The sequence below is a fragment of the Sylvia atricapilla genome, chromosome 1 (assembly GCF_009819655.1).
Source record: "Sylvia atricapilla isolate bSylAtr1 chromosome 1, bSylAtr1.pri, whole genome shotgun sequence".
NCBI lineage: Eukaryota > Metazoa > Chordata > Aves > Passeriformes > Sylviidae > Sylvia > Sylvia atricapilla.
Genome location: NC_089140.1, coordinates 42,953,169 through 42,977,763, shown reverse-complemented (window position 1 = coordinate 42,977,763; position 24,595 = coordinate 42,953,169). Strand labels below are relative to the sequence as shown.

General features: G+C 37.5%; 2 protein-coding genes across 2 annotated transcripts; both read right to left on the bottom strand.

The window, feature by feature from the left end:
* Positions 1-505: 505 nt before the first annotated feature.
* On the bottom strand, positions 506-2,603 carry LOC136366074 (collagen alpha-6(VI) chain-like). Its single transcript, XM_066326951.1, has 3 exons — positions 1,957-2,603; positions 1,031-1,124; positions 506-823 (listed from the first exon to the last, which is right to left on the bottom strand). The coding sequence occupies exons 1-3, from the start codon at positions 2,573-2,575 to the stop codon at positions 523-525; spliced, it is 1,014 nt and encodes a 337-aa protein (XP_066183048.1). The 5' UTR covers positions 2,576-2,603; the 3' UTR covers positions 506-522.
* A 2,540-nt stretch (positions 2,604-5,143) lies between these two features.
* LOC136364890 (collagen alpha-4(VI) chain-like) lies at positions 5,144-24,128 on the bottom strand. Its single transcript, XM_066325452.1, has 13 exons — positions 24,027-24,128; positions 22,878-22,931; positions 21,867-21,902; positions 17,533-17,595; positions 14,316-14,378; positions 13,825-13,875; positions 12,220-12,255; positions 12,053-12,115; positions 11,674-11,736; positions 9,310-9,370; positions 7,785-7,796; positions 7,185-7,672; positions 5,144-5,298 (listed from the first exon to the last, which is right to left on the bottom strand). The coding sequence occupies exons 1-13, from the start codon at positions 24,126-24,128 to the stop codon at positions 5,194-5,196; spliced, it is 1,197 nt and encodes a 398-aa protein (XP_066181549.1). The 3' UTR covers positions 5,144-5,193.
* Positions 24,129-24,595: the final 467 nt, after the last annotated feature.

The window sequence follows — 24,595 nt, the reverse complement described above, 5'->3', positions numbered from 1 at the left end:
TTGTAGTTAAAACAATAAAACCACTCAACAGTGTTACAAGAACGTTGGTGACAAATAATCTCATAATCAGCTTCCCACACCTATACCTAATGGCAAATCTGCAATGAAAAATGTATCATTAGGAAGCACAGTTAAAAACATGAAGAATATATATTTTGATACTTCTGCTGATGGATCCTGTTCTTCCTACAGGAACAGACTGTAGCAGAGATATATTTAGTTCCTCCATGTTGAGCTAAATTAGCAGCAGGAGTAACTCACAAATTACAGTGCAACTTGAGGATTTTAAAATGATCAACTGTTTTAATAAGGGGGATTAGAACTTTGTATGATATTATTACAAAAGTTATAAAGCAAAACTGAAGTTATAATGACACCTGTAGTTCAGCCTTTAACTACTATATAGATTTGGACTGAATACTAACATATGGTGACTAAAAGCTTTGGGAAAATGTAACTGGAAATTCTTCACCTTGTAAAAACATTCAATTCAGTACTTCACAGTATAGTCTTTTTATTGAATTAAAAAATATTTTCATATTCTAGAATCATACCATAATCCTTACAGGCACCTCTAGTTTCTACTGTTGTCTCTATGTTTTTCTTGTCCTTCTGAGCTTTTCCACATTCTTGAGGCTTTTCTCTTTTAGCATTTTCCTCTGTGAAATATTCATTCTCCTCATAATCATCTCTCATTTCTGGCATTGTATGTACAGGTTCTTTGGTGTTCTCTTTCATACTCTTCATGACTCTACTTTGATTTTTTTCCATGTCTTCTAAAACTTGATGGGAACCACTTTCAGCCATTGCAGGAAAAGGTATCCTTCCAAGGAGAGGGGGAAAAAATATTTAAACACTAATATGACCTTAGAAAATGCATCTGGCTCACTCCTTCTGAAAAACATGAAAAAAACCTTTTGATCCCAATCTCTTTTCTGTTATAACTACATTGAATGTAACAACTAACCCGAACGGATAAATCTTACATTCAGAAGTATGCACTCAGAAAGTTAAATATGCCATTTCCAACCTTTCAGTCGTGGATGCTTCCTGTTCTATGTCTCCTCGATCTAAGTTTTCACACTCTTCTTGAAGTTCAGGTGAAGGATAACTGTTCATTTCTTCTGTGAGAAAGCACAGGTAGCAAGGGTGAGTTTTAAAGTCCTCAAAACCCCAGTATGGTTAATAAAAACCACTACATGGCTGTTTTTGTGAACTGGAGTTTGCATCTTTCAATAAGTAACACACTGTATCCAGAGTGACTGACACTGTGCCCAGAAAAATGAAAATTATTATAGAGATCAGATAGATGAGAATGACTCCTTAAACAATCTTTCATACTTTTGTCTTGCTCTTTAATACATTATTTATCCTTCTATTGAAACTTTGACATCTCCAAACATAATATCCTGATGAGGATATTAAATAAGTGGCATTTTCCTTTTTGATATTCCCTTGTTTCCATGTCAAAGCATCTAAGACCTGCTAATCTGCATGAATGTGTCTTGAAATGTAAGTCCTCTCTCTGCTCTCTAGAGGTTAAGGTCAAATGTGCAAAATATTTATCCTGTACCTGTCCCAAAGCCTAATTAGGCATAAACAGCTCAGTAGATCTGGATTTGCCAATGGTCTGAGGAGAAATGTGGGCCTAAATCAGGAATATGATGGTGTTCTCTTAACTGAAGAATGGGCTGTCTTAGTGGAAGTGGAGTACACAAAGCTACACATTAAAAACTTAAGGGAAAAAGACTACTTAAGACTAGAATAGAATGCTGTTCTGTCATTATTGACACTTTTTATTAATGTACAGCATTTGAGGTAAACTAATAATGAAAGATTAGCAGCAAAGTTATGACCAGGAACTGAACGATAGCACATATATTCTGACTACCTTTTTCTACACAGCATTTGTCTTTCTTTCCATAACTGAAGCAAATGCCACTGTGCGATACTTACGTTGTAGAAGATTTAGGAATGCCCGGCTAAACCTCTGAGCATACACCATCTCTGGTGTGGAAACCTTGCCCAACATCAGTGAGTGCTGCTCTGTGGGGGAGCTTGAGAGCTCCATCAGCTGACTGTCACTCACATCGCTGCCAAGTGCAAGAGTGAACAAGGTGAATCCTTGGCACTTGGCTCCGAGTGAAATCTCCCTCAGCCTTTCTCTGTCCCATGTGCTTGTTTTGCTTCCGACTATTGTAAATATGACCCTGTGTTTTCTTTGTCTGGGGGCTTTAAAAAACACGTTTTCAACTGTCCACTGTAGAGCAGAAGCAATGGCTGATGGCCCTTCCAGCTGGTGAACAGACTCTTGGATGTGTTTCTTCATCAAATCTTTATTGCTGTACGTGACTAGGTCAAACTCCAAGGCCACAGGTGTCTCATTTCTGTCAGGCAGGAAGCCCCTGGGAGCCTGCTGCACCAGTGCCACTCTGATGCCTCCATATGTTTCATTTGGCTGTGAGGAAACAACAAACTGATCCAACATGTTGCTCACAAAGTCTTTGACTCTCTGAAACTCTTCACTGCTAATGCTGTGAGAGCTCTCCACGATGTAAGTTATATCCATATCCATCTGAACCAGGGGATTAAAAGGCACCTCACAGTTGGTTCTTGGATTGCATTTATCTAGACAGGAAAAGCCAATAGGCAGCGAACAATTTAACAATTACAACAACTGCAAAAATTTTTAAAAATTTCATGCAGTCCTGTAGATCTGTATTAGGTTTGTATGGCCAGGTTTTGGTAGTGAGGGGCACTACAGGGATGGAATCTGTAAAAAGCTGATGGAAGCTTCCTCCATGTCCAGCAGAGCCAATGTCAGCTAGCTACAAGAAAGATACGCCACTGGCCAAGCCAATTAGAAATTATGGACATGCCCCTGTGATAACATATTTAAGAAGAAGAAAATATTGTGCAGATTTAATTGTGGCCAGAGAAAAGCAGAGAAAAATAAGCGAGAGAAACAACTATGCAGACACTAAGGTTAGTGACAAGGAGGGGAATGCTGAAGCAGAGATTCCCCTGCAGACTGTAGTAAAGACCCTGGTGAGGTAGCTGTGCCCCTGCAGCCCATGGAGATCCAGGTAACCCCCATTACCCATCTCTATGTGCCACTGGTAGGGAGACTGTAGACCTGAGAAGGACGGAGGGGTGGGAGGAAGGTAGTTTTAAGGTCTAATTTTACTTTTTGTTATCCTGCTCTGATTTTATTAGTAATATATTCAATTAATAATTCAAGTTTGTTTTGCCTGTGGCACTATTTGATGAGTGATCTCTCTCTGTCCTTATCTCAACTCATCAACTTTTCACTGTATTTTCTATCACCTGCCCAGCTGTAGAGGGGAGTGATAGAGAGGCTTTGATGGATGTCTGCCATCCCACAGGGTCAACTCACTACAAAATCTTTTTTTTGTTCCTAAACTTTGATTTAAAAAAAACCAAACAAAACAATAAAAGCAACAACAACAACAACAGCAAACCCACCAAAAACAAACAAACAAACCCCCAAAAACCAAAACTCAAACAAACAACACCCCCCCCCCCCCGAAAACTAATCAATTTGGGAGCTGTGGCTCTGTCTACGTCCCCACCCTCCTCTCTACCACAGACAATTGGTACATAAAGAGATAACCTGGGGGATGAAAGGCCCAGAAAAGGGTTATCTCTGGCACCAAACAGGCTCAGGCCTCAGCTAAGAATCAACATCTTAGTCTGGAGACCAGATGTGGGAAGAGATAAAGGAAATATTCTTGACTGAGATACACTGTTTTACAAACTATAAAAGACACACAAGTTATCACAGAGGCAAAATCCTTCCACACACATGCCCTGAAAGTGTGAGAGACTCTCCTCAGGTTCCATGGTTACTTCCCTGGGGATTGAGGGAAATGATCTTGATGTGTGTGTGCCTCACCAACAATTGGATGGTAAGATACAATGAATCCTAAGTTGTATTATTTCTTCATTAGCTGTAACACTAATAGGTACATACTTTTAACCTCATGCTGTATATATCCACTAGTAGTTTCTCTTTCTGTCCTTATTCCTGTGAAGTATTAGTTTGTTTTAAGTCTTATGCATGTTAGTTTTATGTCTATTAAATAAATGACTAATTCTACAACAGACCAAATCAGCCATAATTAAAGAACTTGTGAAAGAGAGTGGGTTTTGGGGTGCTGGCCACCTCAATAAAGCTATTACCTGCTACCAGAGGACTGGCCAAAAGACAAGGACTTACATAAACTCCTACTTCCTCTTGTAACAGGAGCTTGAAATCTTTTTGTTCTAATAAGGAACAACAGACAAGTCTTGCTAAAAAAGGGTTTGAGATATCATGGGAAATTATTCATGCATGACAGCAGAAAAACATTCATAGGGTAAAATTTCATAGATAACAGTTCCCTGGAGAAATTTTCTTCAGTTGAAATCTAAACATTTTAAAGGATACAGAATCAAACTGTATTTTTTCATCTCAGATCACTGTTCAATGTTTTGACATATCATTTAGTAGCTTCATCCCTTCTCATACCATAGAATTTACAGCTAATGAGCCTGGTTTCCCAAAATCATATTGCTATTTTAAGTGCTTTTCTGTTAAAAAGGAAATGCTAAACACAGTAATTCATTTCACATGGCTGAGACAGAAATTACTTAAACAGCTTTTGTGATTCTGAGATTTTAATTCTTATTATCCACCGAAGAGGAAATAAAAATTGTAACTGCTCAGCAGTGGTATTCTGTAATCACAAAATGATCTGTCACAGAGGGCAAGAAGGCCCAGTTGCAGAAGGGTTCAACTAACTGGAATGTCAGAGACAGAAGAAGGAGTAAAATTTCCACTGTAGAGGAGTGAGGTTTCTCTTGGAGATGATAAGAAACAGCCACAGCACTGTCTTGTAGCCGTCCTGGAATAGGAACACTCAGACACCCCTATGGGCCACAGAACTGGGCTGAGTTTCCCCATGCAACCAACCATACAGTTCTTCTTAAAACACCTCTGCAAACTCCTTGTAGAACATTTGTGGCAGTAGGATTCTGACTGGTGCATTGTTCAATAGTATTTTTTTTTTATATTTAAGCACAGACCTGTTTAAGGTGTACCTTAAAAATTCCCCCCCACCACATTGCAATAAAAAAGTAATAGAATTTGTAATTGAAATGGCAAATAGACCAATACAACCGATGCAATTTCTAAAATGTCTTACCAAAGCAAAGTGTACAATATGTGATGCCCTCCAAATTTTCATCTTGTTGACTTTTCCAAACAAATAATTGAAATCTTCTCATGTCATCAATCTGTGTTTTAAAGCAGACACAAAAGCAACATTAAGAAGACAGGCAAAATATATGAAGACCTTCTCTATTTTTTTTTTTTCTGCCAGGGAAGGATAATCACTTTTTTCTCTTCTTGATAGGGTGCTATTTTTTCTACAGAGAAAAGGGTAGGATCTCTCAGCTTTTTCTGGGACAAAGAGTGAAGACAATTTCTTGGGAGAGACAATCCTAACATTAGAAAGTTTTATCATGAGAGTAATCTATGTGTTTCCTGAGATCATCTGAAGAAGGACAATCTTTCACAGTGGAAGATTTGACTACAGAAATGCTTGAGGAACTCTGAAGATGCTCCAACATTCTATAACTTCACTGTCCACCAGCCAACCATCCAGATGTGATCCAATGGAAAAGCATTTCCTTGAGACTAAGATAAATAACAATGTCTCTAAAATATCACAGTATTACAGGAAATGAACATATGTGAATAAGCTATAATGGTAAGCAAAGAAATAATTACTTCTTTGCATTAAACTTCAGCTTTGTGTGTTACACATCACACAATTAATTTCTGACTAACATCTGTAAAGAATGTTACAGATAGAGCTCTTCAAAGTAATTAGAATTGGCAATGACTGTGTGTGGTCCCTAAACTGAAGCTCTTAAAGTGAAGTAAAGCCATTGAGTATCTGTGGCTACAGACTTGTAGGATCATAAAGATTACACTATCTCTCAACTGCAAGGGCAAAAGTCCATCTGAAAGGAAAAGGGAAGTTGAATTTACGTGGGGGTGGTGGTGAGGTTGGTTGCCTTGCCACCACTGTAAACTTAAAGGAGTGCTGGGCAGTGAATTTTTTGCCTTTCCCCTTGCTAAGCAGCTCTTCTAAACTCTTCTACTCTGAAGACTGATTTATATGAAGTCATTAGATGCCATCACATGCATTTAGAGTTGTATTCTGCTCATGCTAAGTAAAAAAAATACTCATTCTTCTTCCTGTTTATCTTTTGGAACAACCCAGGCAATAAACCATATGTTTCCTTCTACTACGTCAGCAGAGATTTTTTCATTGTGCTAAATTATCATTTAGCCAGAAAAATACATTAATCAACTAATAAATATGAGACTGCATGAGAATATGGTATAAATCATAAAGGACTGACTTAGATGTTGCTAGATCAGAACTAAGACTCCAAATTTTGCACTTTTTATGATCTACAAGTGAACGTATTTCCTTTTATAAAGACAATTTTGAGGAAACAGCAGCTGGAAAGAATTCTATTTTGAAAAAGGTAAAACCATGCACAGATGATATTAAAACAAATTGAAAAGACAGAGAACATGCAATCTATATTATGAAACCCTAAATAAATATAGATTTGCTTTCCTTTTGTACCTTGTAAAATGGACTGTTTACTATCTTTTAGATGAAGTCATATAATAAAACAAAATGTCATCATTTTCTCCTGTACAAACAGCAATAAAGATATCAAAAGGGGCATTGATAATTTAATTTTCTTTTGAAAAAACTAGCATGCTTGAGGCCTACTACTCATTTTTCTAGAAACTAGGGCCAGAGTTTGTTAGTTAAATAGTTACTATGTCACAACTTCAGAAGTACAATGGCATAGGTAAATAAGTGAAATTAAGACAACATTATGAAAATTCTCTGATGTGCCCTGAAAGCACAAGTGATTAATAATTCATGTTCAGAAAAAGGTCAGATGGTGATCACTATGGTCAAGTGAATCACTGTTTCTTTGTTAAAACAGTAACCTTTAATGTACCCCTTTCTAATAAGGGGCTGGACAGTTCCTGTAGAACTTAGACTTGAGAACAGGATTCACTCAAATCCTAGCAGATACTCAGCAAGGGGGTGACTGACTCAGTTTTCAATAGGCTGTCTACTTACAGAGAAGGCACGTCTGACATTTGGCACTTCACTGAAGGCAATTACCACTGGAGTGATATCCAAGGCACTCAACTCAAGTACAGCTGTGCTGATGGCAACATCATCCTGTGATGGACCATTGGCAAAAAATAGAGCAACTTTTCTTGTGAGGATGCCCTGACGAACACGTTTGAAGACATTTCTTGCAACAAATCTCATGGCTGCCCCAATATTTCGTTTTCCACTGGATCTCTCTAGTGGGATTCTCTGGACTGCTTGTAGCAGCAAGTTGGTTTTTTGGAATTCAGAGAATCGGATGAGGTAGTGCATGTTGGTATTGAAAGAAACAACAGAGACTCGAGCGCCTGTTGGGCAGTTGCTTTCACTGATCTTAATGGTCTTCAGCAATAACATAACAATGTTCCTCATTCTTTCAAATGCAGCTGGTGTAACATCGTCAGACATATCCAAGGCAAAAACCACTTCGGTTGGATAAGCTGGGCATGTGTCTGTGTATTGAAGCAGAAAAGTTGTGTGAGAACTTCTCCACAACTCAAACATGGTCAGGTTTTTTCTTCAAGTCTATCAAAGAATGGATGTGAAGAGATCAGATGGGCTTACCTGATGAGCATGCTGGAAGGAAGAGAGGGAGAGCCATTAAATTATTTTGGACTCATATGCATTAAAATAGTGACATATTCACTTGCTTTCAATGAAGAGCCTGGCTCAAAATTCAGGCAACTGACAGAGTCTATCAGTGTAAGACCACATTCCTCTTTTACAATCAAATACTCGAAATCATGCAATTTTACTGGATAAGTATTTTAAAACTTGTCCTGAGTTCTGCTGAGCACACATCTGAGAATGAACACACCTAATCTGGTGGACAGCTGATATACAAATACTGTCTTTTCTCACAGAATTCCTCAGTATGTTGGCACAATGCCAAAGATTAGTTTAATCTTTAATAAGGAATAGATATTTGCTATAATATTTTGCAATAAACAGGAAAAATGAGCAAAAAGCTTGTCTGCTTCATACACCTCCTGAAACCCCCTCACAATTAACAACTACCAGTCAGAATGAACCCAGATACACGCTACCAGTTTATAGGTTTCCAATGAAGGCTGTTCCACTTAGGAAGAGTGACTAGGTAAAAGCAGAGGTAAAAGAAGGTGTTCCCTACTTACGGCAGTTTTTTCGGGTAAAATTCACAAGTTCACAAGGCTGCAGGTTCAAAATAAAAATAAAAATTAAAAAAAAAAAAAAAAAAAAAAAAAAAAAAAAAAAAAAAAAAAAAAGGAGTTAATGGCAAATCCCAGACCACCTCAGACTGGGAATCTTACTGTTGGTTTGAGCTGAAGGCTGTATCCCAGCTCCTAAAATAACTTTCATTACAGTAAATCCAGAATCACACAGTCCAGTTCCTTTTTATAACAGATAGTACAGGGACCCTCTTTCCTTGCTGCAGAAAGTAGTCACATTGTTTTAGACACACTCTGTTGACACTTAATAATGTTCTGAAGCACTAAAAATATCATTCCATTCTTTATAAATGAGTGTCATCCATTATTTATTTGGTGTAATAAATTGATCTAAAATGTCACCAGTCAATGGCACTTCCATAAACAATGGGCAATCCAACAGTGACTCACATAGGAAAGAAGAGATTTATGAAGGAGGACAGGATGCCCTTTGGACACAGAACACACCTGCAGTAGCACTGCCTGCAGGTAGTTATTCATGCAAGGACTAATGAAGTGTTTACTCAAAAGTATTGCTTTTACATGGGATTAGGATTCTGAAGAAATCCTGCACTTCTATTCCCAGTGAAAATAACTTGCTGAAGAAATGCCTTCTTTTACAAGAGGGAAAAAAGTAATCCTGACATGAGCTGATGTGTAAATTGATATGAGTGAAGAAACAGATAAATTAATATTAATTGTCCAAGAGTTTGCAGAAGTTTGTACATGGTATTAATCCAAATGCATAAATGTTTCTCATTCCTTGGTTGCTTGCAGAATAGAAGAACCCACTGCACACTCTGACAAGCACATGGAAAAGATAATATTTTACAACAGCTAATTGTACTCATTGCTGTCAGTGATTATCAACGGAAACTAAACCAGATAATTCTGTGCAGTACAGTTAGGTGTAAGGCGATTACTTACTTCCATTAAAATGGTGCCCACTGGTCCCTTGGCACCCTGAAACAAATTAAACACAGGTCCAAAAAAATCAGAAAAATCAGATCCTGATAATGTATTTCTGTGTATTACTCTGTAGCCCAAAGAAAATGCAGGCAAATAGTGTTTCCCAGCAATCACTTATGAATTTGCCAGGAGACAGCAGTTCCCAGCACAGATTTCTGTGGACCTGGTCAGAGTTGCAGGCTACTTGTCAGATTTATTTCTCAGCTCATTTTCCTTAATGGTTTTTAAATGTCCAATATCTCTTGCCCTTGAGGAACAATATAATTCAGAACTAGGTTCCTTTATAAACAGCAGTTTCTGCGCTCTGGTTCTGTAATTTGCACTTCATGTACTTTTCAACATCTGGTGTGTGACAAGCTTTCCCTCTCCTCTTCCACAGTACAATCCCCACAGTTCTACCTTGAAAGATCCTGCAGACCACACACACATCACAGCACCTTTGCTTACTCTGCAAATCTCTCCTCGGGAAATGTGGAAAAGTGACAGCACTCCAAGCATCTTTTTGTCAAAATAAAAATATTGTTCAGTCTTCATAACAGAAATGAAATACAGGGAAAATAACTAATTTTCAAGGGAGCTTGAGTATTGTGTGCATCATGTGTGCATTTCAGATGCCTAAGAAAACTACTGAGAATTTTCCCTTACTCCCAGGGAGCTGCAGTGAGATACAGCAGAAAAAATTGAACTCCACATCCTACTTCTTTTCCTCACCCTCTCTCTATGATAACACTACAGTTTACCAAAATTATATACTTTCTTACATTTCCAAATTACAGCCCTGTCTCCATATTTGTTCTTTCCCCTTCTAATTAACCTTCCATTCCTCCACCTGCCTGAGCTACCTTCCTCACCTCCTCTGCTGTCTTGCTGCTAGAACCATCAGTGCCATTCCATGCTTTTTTCTTCTTATGTTTCCCAGCAGGTCCATGTTCTTCTTTGATATTGTTCAGTAAAAGTTAATTGTGAATTGCCCAGGTCCTAAAGAATTCTACTTACAGCAGCTCAGTGGTGGTGACGGTGCTGTACAGACTTGACATATACGGATAATCAAATCACCAAGGATGGGTAAAATAAGCCTGTTTTGCCTGGCCCTGCCTACTACCTGCATTTCTACCTGCATTACCTGTACCTCTTCCTGCATTTCTATCCGTTCCAGTTCTTACAGGGCTCCCACTTTCTCATTTTACTGATGCACTGCTACAGTAATAATCTCACCGAGCCCATATATCCCAAGCTCTATTCTCATTTGAAGAGAAAATCTTGAACTTAAAATACTCCTGAAGACTTCTTGGACCACAGACTGGCAAGGCCTACAGCCATGGCTCATCAACTTACAAGATCCATCTGTAAATTTTGTGAGTGGCCAAGCAGCAGAGAGGGCAATGTACTCCAGCTGGCACTCTTAACCACTCTTGTGCCCAGCATCATAGAGTAAATTGGGACAGGTACATTCATTAACCAACACAGTGTATTGAGAAGAGAAAAAAATGTTTTCTAAGTTGCTCACATCCTGTGGTCCATTTTATACTGGTAATGTTACCAATAATGTTCCACATTTAAACTGAAAGAGTAAGCTTAAGAAAGTTTACTCTTTCTTAATATAAAAATCATTAACAGTAGGGATTGTTTCTTGTTACTATGGAGCTGATTTTCAGAATTGCCACAGGATAAAGATAGACACATAGAGGGATTTTCCTAACTACCTAAAGAGTTAGTGTAAAATCTTGTTGAAATCCACAATCCTTTCACCTGCTTAGATAGAGAATAAAACATTTTGTGGTATAAAATGCAGAACATAGACACTGGAAAAGTACATCAAGAAATCTACTTGTATCATGGATTAACAGGCTATAATCAATTAAACTTTAAAAAAGTGCCTGTAACTGCAAGTTTGATTTTAATAATAAATGCAAGTTTGATTTTTAATAATAAATAAATTTCTAAATTAATTAATTAAATATTTTAAAATGCATTGGCTTTCAGCAGATCTATTCAGTTCTATACTTCAGTATTCTCTGTTCTTTTAATTAGATATGCATGCAGCTTAAAGACAATACCAAATACTGTGGAAGAAACTCTGGCCAGCATTGTATTGTTGCGGTTCCATTTCCAGCAGCAGGTGCTTCTGTGCACACACATCCACAGGCAAGACATAACTCTGTGCAACTGTCAGGCTGATTAAGCATAGTTTACTATGTGAAACACTATTAGATATTCCATTAATCTAATAGTAATTTAAAGAGCAATCTAAGGGTGATTTTTTAAAAATAAAAATTTTATTAGAAAAAAACTATTACCAAAGGTCCTGGTGGCCCTCGGTCACCTGGATCTCCCAGGGAACCTGGTGTGCCAGAATTACCCTAAAAATAGAAATACAAGTTTTATTCTTTATAATTGCATGCACTGGTACCAAATTTCATCAGGGAAAAAAACTCTGTAATGACACTTTGAGCTGGACCCTGCATTTTCCTAAAGATAGTCTACCACTCCTAAGAATTATTAGCAACTAACACTTCTGAAAATTTAGACCTGTACTTTCTGAAGACTTCTTGTCCAGATTATGGCTATAATAGATCAGACTGGCAAACAATTTTAAAACTTTTGATAAGAAACACTTTGGGGGTAAGGGTTTTACTTTTAGAACTCTCACAGAGTTAGCAGATTTATCATTCTTACCCTTCTACCCCTAATTCCCTTGGGTCCTTCATCCCCCGGAAGGCCTTGATCTCCTTCTTCTCCCTGAAAATAAATGAAATTCAGACAGGAACAAAGGTAAGCTCTTCCAAATAAGAAGAATGTAAAACAAGACAAAAAAGAAAGCAAACATGCCCATTTAGTCATACCTCTGGACCAGGATATCCTATGAATCCAGATTCTCCCTATGAAAATAAAGGACAAAGACTTCATAAGAACTTAGAACTTCATGATCTGCTTATAGTTTGATGTCTTTAAACCAAAAACAATTTCAAAATTATTCTCAGCTTTACAACTCATCAGCACAATAGTGGCTGCTACTCTGGTCTCAAATGACACCATTTTAGATTAATACCTTGCTCATCTAAAGGAAGAGCATTTTAAGAATTTCCATCAGTTTCTAAATTTTCAAGAATATTCCATTTCTCAAATAAATGTTTTATCAAAATTTATTCATGCCCACTAATAACATGCAGAGGAATTCCTATGTAGCATGTGAATTCAGATTCATTACTCAGTGTTTGAATGTAGTTTCAAAATTTTTTACCACCCAGAGTAAACAATGATACCAAAATATTTTCTTGGCTTACTAGAAGTCAAGTCATCAACTGTTTTCTGTTACTTCCGTTTCTAGTGTGTTCTTTGTTCACCCATGAGAAATACAGAAACTCTCACCAAAAAAAATACAGGAACTCTCACAAAAACCAATCAGAAGTGAATTTTATCTTTCCTAAACATCAGAATTCACACTATTTATATGTGTCCTTGTCCTCTTGCATATAACATATGTGCAACCTCTGAAACCTGCCATCAAAGAAAATCGTTAGAGCTAAGAAGGCAAGAGAAGAGATCGGAAAATAAGAAGCATCAAGAGCTATTTTACCAAAAAGTCATTTAAGAAAAAGAAGTTTATCTATTGGAAAGACTCCTAGAAAGCCTTTCATATCTTTTCTGCAGCTTTCTGCAGCACTCTGGTTCTCCCACAGAAAGGGAAAGTGAAACAGATAGGCCTACAGTGAGATTCACTGACCTTTCCTGTTTCACAAGCAACAAGAAAGAACTGGTGTTGTATTACTGCACAAACTCTTTGAAAGGAGAACTGCAGCTCTTTCCAACATCCTGACCACTTTGGTCATGGACTGATCCACTGGTGCCATGGCTTTGACCTCATACTTTCTGTATACTTTTTATTTTAGCTGAATTCTTGTACAATTTTAGAGAACAAGACATTTCATTACTTTCCTTTTTCAGCACTGTGAAGGGAATGATAAGAATTTCTTAGCAATCCAGAGGTTAATCTTCAGATCCTACTGCTGACCATAGGAGCACAAGGAAAAATATTTCACACGAAAACAGTGAGGATCTTTGGAGAGTATCACCCCCACCTTGGTAGTTAGGGAATCCCTCCTCTGAAACAAGAAAAAATTATAACAGCCCATGGTGGCTGGTCCACCAATACTTGACAATAATGATGTTTAGTCAGGCAGCCTGAAGAGGGAAGAAAGCACTGTGTACTGCAAGCACAATCCTCCACATATATATACACAAATCAGGGAAAGAGTAAGAGTGAGTGGTCCTCAAAAGAATATCCTATACAAGAATGCTTCACATGGATTGTGGCAAGCCTGAGCCTCTCACTGAACCTTAGAAATGCACTTTGCATTCTTACATTTCTTTTTAATCAAATGTGAATGGTCATGTTTGATAACACAGTAGAATGGAGACTTAGAGACTCTCTGACTTGAAGCACATACCTTTGCTCCTTTGCTTCCTTCAGGACCATAGGCATCTCTGCCATCCATGCCCTGTGAGGGTTAAATATACTGTGAGTTAACTTTTAATAGAGGACTAGGTTTATATCCAATTTATTTTGGAACAAAAATGTCCAATTACAATGATGTGGCCAAGCTGTTAAAACTGATGAAGTAGGACAAGCTATCAAAACACAATCTAAAACCACTAGCAAACAATGGCAAAAAACTGTAGAGGGAAAACAAGGATAGAGGTCATAGTTCCTTTCCACTGTGTGCCCTATCTTTATTATACTTTCTCTCTTCTAGAGGATTTGAGGGGAAAGCTATTCCCTCTAGTCCACAAGAAATCTGGTGTCCATAAAGACACTGAGAACCAAATGTAAAATAATTTTAATTGTATCAAATGAAGAAAATAGAAGGGAATGAACATTACTGATTCAGATGGATAAGTACAAAATACAGGCATCCTGAATCAGGGCAGAAATACTCACAGGAATGCCCCTCTGTCCTGGTGGTCCAGCTAAGCCCTTCTCTCCAGGGTTACCAGGTTCACCCTGTTATAATTCAAACACAAAAGCCATTAGTTTGCCTCATTCAGAAGAATTCTTTCTGAAATGCAAACCTGTCTGTTAAACTTAAGTGTGCCTATACATTTTATAGACTACTTGATGCTGGGCAAAAGCATTCCATTACAGACCATGGAATGTTCCTGGTGGTAGAACAGGAAAGGACTTAGCAAATCAGAATATGCTGAGCATCCATACAGCTAAACCCCAAAGGTGTTTTTCAATAAAACTCCTATTATGATAAAGAATTACAAGGGGGGGGGGGGGAAGTGGAGTTTGGAAAAAATTATATTAATGGTAGAAGGACATATTCTTGAAATCCAGCAGCCTGAAGCACCTGTTGATAGCAAATGATATTTCTGAGTCAGGCAGGCTGTCTACACTGCGCTCTTAGCCCTTTTGCAGGATTTCTTTTCTTCAGTTCCATTTTTGTTTTCACTTTCTAACTGAGCATTCTTCTAACAAAGACCCTAATATTAAACAGCACAAAACCAGACTGACAAAATGGAATGTATGATGGAAATTCCCATACATCTTCCCAATTTTTGTTACTGTTTTCACACAGTTTTCATACAGTTTTTCATATATGTTTTCACACAGTGATTCTTTTCATGCCAGAATTTGACCTTCTGATACCTCTCTGTCACTAAAAGTTACCACCCTTCAAAGAGATGAAAGGGCTTATCTGGCTGGTATTATTTGTGCTTTTTAGATTCAAAGATACAACAGAACCTAAACTGAGTTATTTTTATTAAATTAAATCTCACATATCAACATACATAAATGAAAGGCAAGTAAGGATAACATTATTGGAAGTGAACTCTAATGTGAACAACCTGTTAGTATTAGCCTTTCTGTCTGACTTCATGTTTATTCAGTTCTTCTCAACATGTGCATTTGTCCAAAATAGATATCATAACAGTCAAGGATCCTTGGACAGGTTTGGAATCCTTAGAAAAACAAGGTTAAAATAAGCCACTATGCTTCTTTGAATTGAGAAGGTCAGATTGGATGTTAGGAAAAAGTTATTCACGTAAGGGGGAAGTCACTGATCCAGTGTTGGTCACTGGAACAGGCTCTGCAGAAAAGTGGTCCTGGCACAAAGCCTGTCAGACTTCAAGCAGCATCTGAATGATGCTCTTTAAGGTTTGGTTTTGTGTAGTCCTGTAAGAAGCAGGGAGTTGGACTTGATCCCAGTGGATCCCTTCCAAAATGATATTCTATAATTCACTGGTGAATATTTTCAACTGATTGGACAGACTTTGGGAATCATAAAACAATCTCAAGGGTCAGTGCTGTCTTATTTCTGCTCCATTTTGCTTCCGTTACTCCAGAAGCCAGGTCCCATTCAGAACCATCACCACAAAAGCAATTACAACAGTGGTCATGGCAACACTAAAAACTTCTCAGTATAGTTCTAATATATGCAAGATTACTCTAAACACATCACTTGACTTGTGATGCATGCTAAAAATATCTTAAAAATTAACATTCTGCACATGTTTCACTGCATGGAACTAATTCTGTTAGTCTATGCTTCTTTGGTCAGTCTTGAATGAATGACACTGTTAGATTGCTGTAATTAGATACATTGAAAATCTTTACCTTTGCTCCTCTTGCACCTAACTTTCCAACAGAGCCAGGTGAACCAGGCATCCCCAGACTACCCTGTGATAAGTAGTATCAGTTAAAAGGTGCACAATGAAAAAATCAAAGGCTCACTGCATTCAAGGATTCATTGCCACTTGAAATTACTGCAGAATCAGTATATTGGGTTGTTGAGGACTACAAGTAAGAGTTACTGGTCAAGCTATCAGTCTACTTATTTCCTGTCATCTGTACAACTGCCATAAAATTCTCAAAATGTTATCAATATGACATAAATGTTACTTTCTATCTACATAGATACCTAGTGAATACATGCATATGTGCACAAAAATATTAATGTACAGATATAATTGGTTATGTCAGCGTATGAAACATATGACCAAGGCTGACAGCAAAGGATATTTCAGTCCTGAATTACAGTGGTGTAATTCCAGAACAAGAATCCCCAAAATCAACAGCATCACAAAAGTGAGAAGTTCAGCAGACAGTTCAGCAACTCAACAGTTACAACATCATCACACCCTAGCACTTGCTATTCACTCACCTAAATTTATTTTCAAGGCTGTTATCACACAAGACTGCAAATCAGTTTTCTGAAGTATTACACCAAAAAGCCCTCTTACTACTTTTTAAAGCTTTTTTTATAAGAACATCAACACTGAGAATGAAAAGCCCCAATGGGTTCAGCTGTAATATATTATTTGAAGCTAACCAGAGGGCCTGGCATGCCTTGTGGTCCGGGAGGTCCTCTGATTCCTTGTGGTCCTCTGGGACCCTGATGTAGAGAAATCATTGAAACAAAAAGTCAGTTCAATGTTAACAGCCTTTCAATGACAATCATGTTTCTGCAATGACCAGAATCCCAGCACCAGTTTCACAAGCCTTATTTTACAGGTGAAACTTTTGGCTGTTTTGTTATAAGGATTTGCCTGTGTGAGGCACCTGAGATGGTCACTGCCTGCCAGCCTGATTTAGAGACCCACTGAGGTGTCTAAGATACCAAGGGAGCCATATGCAGCCTAGTATAAACTAGGCATGTTGTGTGCATCCTAAAATGTAAAGTTGAAAGTATCTTCAGAGTATCTAAGAGCATCTTTAAACTAGAAGCTACTGTAAGAAGTCTACCACAATATACTTTTCAAAATTATTCCACCTAGCAACTTTTTTAAACACAGTTTTTCTCGTTGGTTTTGTCAATTCAATAGATTTTATGTATTTATTGCTAGCAAATTCTAAATAATTCATTTTATGGATATCTGCTTGATAATATAATGTAAATTGGAGGCATGTTGGCTAAATTACTTATTTTTGCTACTCATGTTCCTCTTTTAATTTCACTAGAAGTTGCATCCATGTAACTTATCACATTTAATTCCTCAGAGTTACAGAAAAGATTTGCTAAGGAGGAGTCTTACTCATAATATTCATTAGCTGAAGTTAACAAAGCTTCCCAAAATACAAACAAAACATCAAGGCAGAAAATTTATTTTCTCTCTAACTAACATAAAAACAACTCAGAAGTTCTATTATTTACCTGTGGGCCTGGAAGACCAATTTCTCCTGAGTAACCTGTTTCTCCCAGATCTCCTTGCTCACCCTGCCAGAACAAAACCCAAGAAAACAACAATGAACACAGGCAAATCAGTATCTCTCATTTGTACATAAAAAAATAATAATTTTATATCTATACAGATTATCAGTTCATAGAATGCTTTTTAATGCACTCAAGTTTTTAATCAGCTTCAAATTGCTGTTGAAGAAAACTCAAATAAAAAGCAGAAGAGTAGCTTTTCTTTAGTTTTTTGGGAGGTGTGATGAACATAAAAGCTGCAGCAGAAGAGGTCAGCTTTATTTTGATGAATACATTTTTCACCATGTCTCAGCAATATTTGTGCATTACACTTGTCCACTGTGAAAACCAGAATCATAAAGCCAGGCCACAAGGGCAGATCCTCTTCCCCCTTATCTATAGGTAATAGCTCTGAAGAGGAATCATGACTCCACAATCACACTAGAATTAGATGCCTTTTAAGGCCCCATCTTTTACTCTGGTTATTCAGTGAGGCAAATCAAATCTTCCTTGATAATGGAAAAAAAATTTCCAGCTCCCATCTCCATAAAGCTGCCATCTGAAGATGAGTCAGTTTAGCTAGTGTCCATAAGAAATACCCACTGGCTTCTCGATTGAGTAAAATGGCAACAATTAGCATCAAGATACTACAGGCCTTGCAGACCCCCTTTCACTGGAGAAATCATGAACATATGTCTGAAGAATCTTGGGAGACAGATGGTTCTGGATAGAATCTTTTGAGGAAAAATGAATTTAAAAGGGTGAACTTTCATTCTGCACCATATGAATGAAACAAAAGATAACAACAGAAAAAAAAAGCCAAAGCAAAAAAGAATTAATTTATAGCCAGAGTAAGAACACTGTAAAATCAGCAAGTATATGATATTTTCAGGGGTAAAAAAATCAAATAGAAATAAATTTCCACAAAAAAAATTTTGAGTATATTAAAAATGTGTACATTTCTTAGGCACACTCTACTAAAATCTAAAACCAATATAAAGTTTTCAGCTACTTAAATTTACTTTGAATCAAAACCCAGAAAAGTGGTTGTCCTTTTTTCTCCCGTGCCTTTTCCTCTCTCTCTTGCCTTTTCTTCTCTAAGTTAATCTCCTTTCCCTCTTCACTATTTTGTTTTATTTCCAGCACACAGATTGCAATGTTGTTCCTGTCTGTGACAAACACCTCTCTGATACCACTCTGATATTCTTTCTGCCTGCAGGCTACTTCTGATTGTTAAGAATGGCTAGCTGTGCTTCTTTATGTTGTTTTAAGTATTTGAAAAAATTAGTCTCCTTTTATCACAGTAAGGCACAGACCATTGGAACTGCAAGTCCTTGGAGGAGTCCTTTTTATTATATAGTGAACAGCAGTGTTTTCATGCTGACTGCTAGGGAATTTAATGACTTTGATGATGAGGGTGTTATTTCAGTGCCTTTTATTAACAGCTAAACTAAAACAAGTCTTCATGTGTTACGTGGGTGAATTCTGGCTCACTGTCTCTAATTTGATTATTCATCTCTGAGCACATCACCACCAATAATGCCTTTTATCTACCTGAATGAGGGATTCTTCTCTATCCCATTTCAGCACAAACCCTTCCTCCTCCAGAAGGACTGGCCATATCCTATTTCCTTACAAAGCAGGACACCATGGTCCACAGAAGGGCCCTTGAAGACTCCACAAACATCCAGACTAACTAGATCTGGTTCCTGGCCCAGCTTCACACTGAAGCTCTCATAACTTCTGCTGATAGACCTGTGCCCTGTGGCAGCTTTGTAACATCTTGCCGTGCAAGAGATCTCAGTGGAAGGACACAACAACCACAGTCTCACCCAAGGATAAGTGCCACTGTCCTGTTGTAGGGTTTATTGTTCCATCTTGCTTCTCTAGTGGATGTGGAAGACAGAAGTGTGCAATTCTCTTTCTCATTCACTTTTTACATGTTTTCAGTGAAGGATATCTACATCATCTGATCACCTATCTTTCAATGCTTACTGACCCAGAGATATGTTGTTTTAATATGTTTTAGAAGTCAAAGCTGATCATCAGGTACTTGAATAAAAATAGTTTGAAAGTTCTCTGTTGCTGTGAGTTTCAGCCATTTCTCTTCCCTGCCATTTTACAAAAGGGTGGCCTCATCACTGGCAGAGGGGGCTTCCATGGAGATGAAGAGGGTTGTCTCAACTAAGGTTCAATTAGCTGCAAAGGTTCAACTAACTCTGTACTCTGTGAATTTATTAAACAAGTTGAACATTCTTATTTTCTAGCTACATAAGAGTTCCTGTGCCCATTAGTACAACTGCCGACCTATTTCCACTGACTTCAGTTATGATCCTGTAAGCATCATAGCTTATCTGGATTAGATTTTTTTGTTAGGACCTGACAGAATAATGTAAACATTCATGAGATATCAGCTGCAATCCAACAGGGAAAAGGAAAAAAAAAAAAAGGCACAAAGTTTAATAATTACCTAAGAAATGGATTTCTGAGTGATCAAGCAAGGATTGGAATAATTAAAAGGCAGACTTGATGAATATTCTTCAATATTTTAATCTAAAATGTCTTCATAAACCCTACAAAGAATTCCTGAGATAGAAATACCAAACAACTGCAAAATGCTCATATTCTTTCAACTTATGCTGATCCTGGCTATAGCCAAAGCTTTGTGCTTTCTCTCTGCTGGCAGACAGTACCAAAATCTTCCAGTATATTCCTATCTGCAATGCCTCAACGAAAATTTTGGATTCTCAAAGTGAAATCCAAACTGGGGCTTTCAGAAACCAGGTGGTAACAGGGGTTTTGGCACATGGCATATACATGTGTATTGCAAAAACCTGGAAAGTGACCAGACTATAGTTTAGGGAACTTGCAAGACTCTCACTTCTGATTGACATTGCCCAGGAAAATATTAATTTGAATCATTCTAAATGTAAAAAATCTGTGTTACCTAGCTGCCACACAGAGGAAAAAAGTAATAAAGGTATAGCAAAACCTCTCAGCAGGAGAGGGACAGGAAGCCCAGAAATCAGAGACAAATCAAACACTGTGCTGCTAAATAAATATTACTGTCATAAAAGACAGTCTTTTTCCTTCATTGAAATCTATGTTCTATATTGCATCACTATGGTTCTTTTTGGCCTACTCAAAATGCTGGTTGGCACTTTTATTTAGAACTCTACCCATTCCCCAGACTCCAACACACAGCAGGATTTCAAGATATATTCTACCCGGTTGGTACTGACAGTGTTGTACACAAAAGTATAATGCTTCCTTGGGTTTATATGCACTAAGATAAAGGGTGAAATGTTGTATCATGGCATATACATCTTCCTTATCTGTGTTAGCAACTAGGCAGAGAGACTGGGTCAAATGTGAACCATTTGTGCTGAAGCAAGGTTTTCTAGAATGATCATGCAACCTATACTTCAGAATACCCAGAATTTAATTTTTATTTGCACTAACCCACCCTTGAATATAGCTGGTGTTAGATTTACTTTGATAACTGTATTTTGTAATTCATACCCTGGGACAAACGAGTTTTCCAAGATCGTAATCTGAATCATCATTTAAGGGAATTGCAGTGATGTCTTTACTAAGTACATCTCAGGAAAGTTTTCTTTCATTGTGACTCTATGGGATATAAGTCTAGCAAAACCAGGGCTACCACTTAACAATGAGAGAAATTTTGTCATCTCTCAGTAACATGAGAGATTTTTCTACCAGAGGATCATCCTGCAATGATCAGTGAGAATGCAATAGGTTTGACTTATTCTGTACATCCTATATTCTTTTAGATATTAACTTGGGAAATTATTTCCAAAATCTTGCTTATGTTATATGTTTGACCAATTGTTGGAGCTGCAGATAACACTGTTTCTTTTGAGCAAAGCATCATGTAGAACTTGTCCTAATTTTATCTGTGTTGCACATGTGGATCACGCATATCTGTGTGCACACAGCAGAGGAATAAACTGTCAGACTTTGCAGCCTGACTACTCATTCCTGTCATCTTTAGTGACAGTCTTTTCTCTAGCTCTGTTCCCGTATTTGCCCTAATAGTAAAAGTAACCATCCTTTTATTTCGGTGAAAACTCCCTTCCAATTCTAAATCCTTCAAGTCAGGAGGGTCTCTACTACATCCACTTGAGATTCAAAGGCTGCCTTGGCTTGAAGTAGACTTCTGATTGTTAAACACTTGTGTCTTGGCTCACAATGAAATTTTTCCCTTTAGAGGAGCAAACACTCAGGCTGGACATGTAGCTGCATATAAATAGGTAGCAGCAGTGTCAGCCACTCACCTTTATACCTGGAGGGCCTCTTCGACCTGCTGCACCCTAGGAAGGAGTGGCATGAGAGATTATATTCAGAATACTGAGCAATATGTGAAACATATTGCAGTTTATCATCAAACACATTAGACATACAATAAAACCAAATACAGCTTAAAGAAAGCAGAGATTATTCCCACAGAAAGATTTAAGGTTTAAAAAAAGAGAAAAAAGTGGATTTGGGACAGAAATTCTTACACAAATTAGTCTTTAAAAAAAAAAAAAAAAAAAAAGAGAGAGAGAGATATTTTAGATCCTTCAAGAGTGCAGAGAAGATATTTCAACAAAATTCTGGAAAATATCTTCCCAGTCAGCCCTTCGGCTAAAATAAAGAGGAAAAAAAGCCCTATTCTCTGCCTCTGAGCCCAGAGGCTTGCACCACTTCCTGTTGCACACTGCTGAGTAGCTCCAGTGAATGTTACTGCTAAACCTCACGTCACTGGAGGCCCTTAGGATGTTTTTGCAGCCTGACTGAGGAATGATCATGCCAGACTTTGGCATTAGGCACCATTCTGACAGACTAGAAGAAGGGCCTTCACAATTTCCAGTCTCCAGTGAACTCCAAAAGAGCAGCTCAGCTGCCAGTGAGCTTATTTATATGCTTGAACAGACACAGAAAACTTCTAGTCATGGAGAGAAAGAAGAGATAGGTTAATCTAGGGTGGAATTGTGAAGCAGTTAAGGCTCATTGAAAAAGAAATTAAGTCTTGTGACTTCATATGAATCAGACATGAAATTAAGAGGAATGCAAATTCCTGATTTTAAAGAAAAGAAAACATATTGCAATTTATATAAACTACTAAGCCAAATTTAAGCCAAATATGTTTCACTATGACAACTTTAGAAGATTTTTGTTCTTCCTCCTTGCAGGTACTTGAAGGGTGGGATAATGTAAAGAATAAAAAAATGGGTTTTCTCAGGAGGAACCCCACTGTATCTTTTTTTCAGTTATTTCTATCCCATATGGACTGCTATTCTTACATCTAGGCCAGCATCACCCTGCTCTCCTTGGAGTCCATGTGGGCCTGGGTCTCCCTGCAAAACAAAGTGATGACCAAGCTCTTTAAACACTCTTTCTTTTTCTTTGTACATGCATATTCTTCTTTATACATTCCTTCTTTGTTTCTTCTAAGTATTTTCATTGCAATCAGTTGTGTCATACTAATGTTTATTCTTGCTTTTTACAAATTATTTATATTCAAAAATTTTAAACCCAACAGATCATGTCAGCTTTGGATTTCCAATTACTAACAGCCACTACTAATTCAAGGCTTCTGTGAAAACATTTTTGTTGACTTCAGCCTTTCAGTTGGACTACTACAGATGAGATTTGCTTCCAAAGAGTCGCCAAAACCCAATCATTCTTCAAAAAGTAACCCTCAGAGCTTTTGTAGTGCTTTCAGCACACTCTACATAGACATACATGTATGCATACAATCCTACTTTTTCAGAGAGAAACAGACTTCTAAATCAGAGGATTTTTCTCACATGTTTGCCATCCTCTTAAGCTTTCATTCACCATCATTTTTATGCTACTGTTCAACTAGTTATCAGCTTTGCTAATTCTTTCCAAACAACCTGTAATGGTAATGAAGTCATGCTTTTCTGCTATGCTTCTTTCATTGCAGTTTTGCTAAAACACCTGTTAAAAACTCAAACATCACTATGCAAGTATATATTCCAGCTCTTATATTCGATTTCCAGATCAAAATGGAGTTTACCTACCCACGACCCTGAGGCAATAGCAGTTTCATAACAAAATTAGCATAGCCTGTTGATACCCTGTGCATTTTTCCCAGCATGGTTTTTAACAGTATCCTTTCAACCCATTACTAGAAGCCTCTCAGGTTGCTGATGCAAGTCGGTGGTAGAATAATGTATTTATACTAAATCCATATTTTCCCTTAGCTCGCTATTATGAAAATATTTCCATTGTGTTTGTAACCTTTTTTTTTTTTTTTTTTTTTTTTTTTTACTGTTTCAAGCACTTCCTAAAGCTTTCTGTGCTGTAGACACAGAAACAGTAAAGGCAAAATACAAGCAAACAAAAACCTCCTTGGTCACTGGACAGCCAACGGCAATTAGCAATTACGCAAATCCTCTCTCCACAAAATAGACCAACTTGCTTACCTGTGGTGCTAGGTTTCCCTTTTCACCCTTGGGACCAGTAACATTATTGTTAGCCCCAGGATCTCCCTGAAAAAGTTCAATGGAAAGCTCAGCATTTTCCATTACCATACCTTTATTACTTTGACTAGAGTGGTGGGATACAGAAATAGAATTAATTAGATTTGTAATTGCAGACAGCAAGAAATAAAAAGGCTATTTTAAATGAAGACACTTGTAAGAACATAATATAGGAAGTTCTGCAAAGTTCACAAAGTTCTTTTCCACAGAGATTAAAAGTAACATTACTAATGGACAACAAATTAAACTGAAAATGTGAAACTGTTCTGGCTGATTTGATATAGTTAATTGAGTTAAGATCATAACTCATGAGTTTCAGATGAGGGGTTACACTAGAATGGAGTTCCATTTTGCCACTTAATGCTAGATCAGGTGAAATCTTGATCTTTCAAAGCGGCAAATTACCAAGACACCTGAGCATTTTTTTTCAATATAAGCTTTAAAGACAGGAGTCAGCACAATATATGACTGTTTGGAACAAAGTCTTTGAAATACATGTGAAAAGAAAAAGT

Bases quoted from the DNA above. Each gene is read 5' to 3' on its own strand.
- LOC136364890 (XM_066325452.1), bottom strand. From the start codon at position 24,128: ATGGAAAATGCTGAGCTTTCCATTGAACTTTTTCAGGGAGATCCTGGG. The intron at 9,371-11,673 runs GTAATAGTTTTT...AATTTGTTTCAG, and splicing joins GAGGGCCACCAGGACCTTTG to GGTGCCAAGGGACCAGTGGG. The intron at 5,299-7,184 runs GTAAGTAGACAG...TTTAAAACACAG, and splicing joins ATGTCAGACGTGCCTTCTCT to ATTGATGACATGAGAAGATT.
- LOC136366074 (XM_066326951.1), bottom strand. From the start codon at position 2,575: ATGGATATGGATATAACTTACATCGTGGAGAGCTCTCACAGCATTAGC. The intron at 1,125-1,956 runs GTAAGTATCGCA...GCTTTCTCACAG, and splicing joins ATTCCTAAATCTTCTACAAC to AAGAAATGAACAGTTATCCT. The intron at 824-1,030 runs GTTGGAAATGGC...TCTCCTTGGAAG, and splicing joins GAAGCATCCACGACTGAAAG to GATACCTTTTCCTGCAATGG.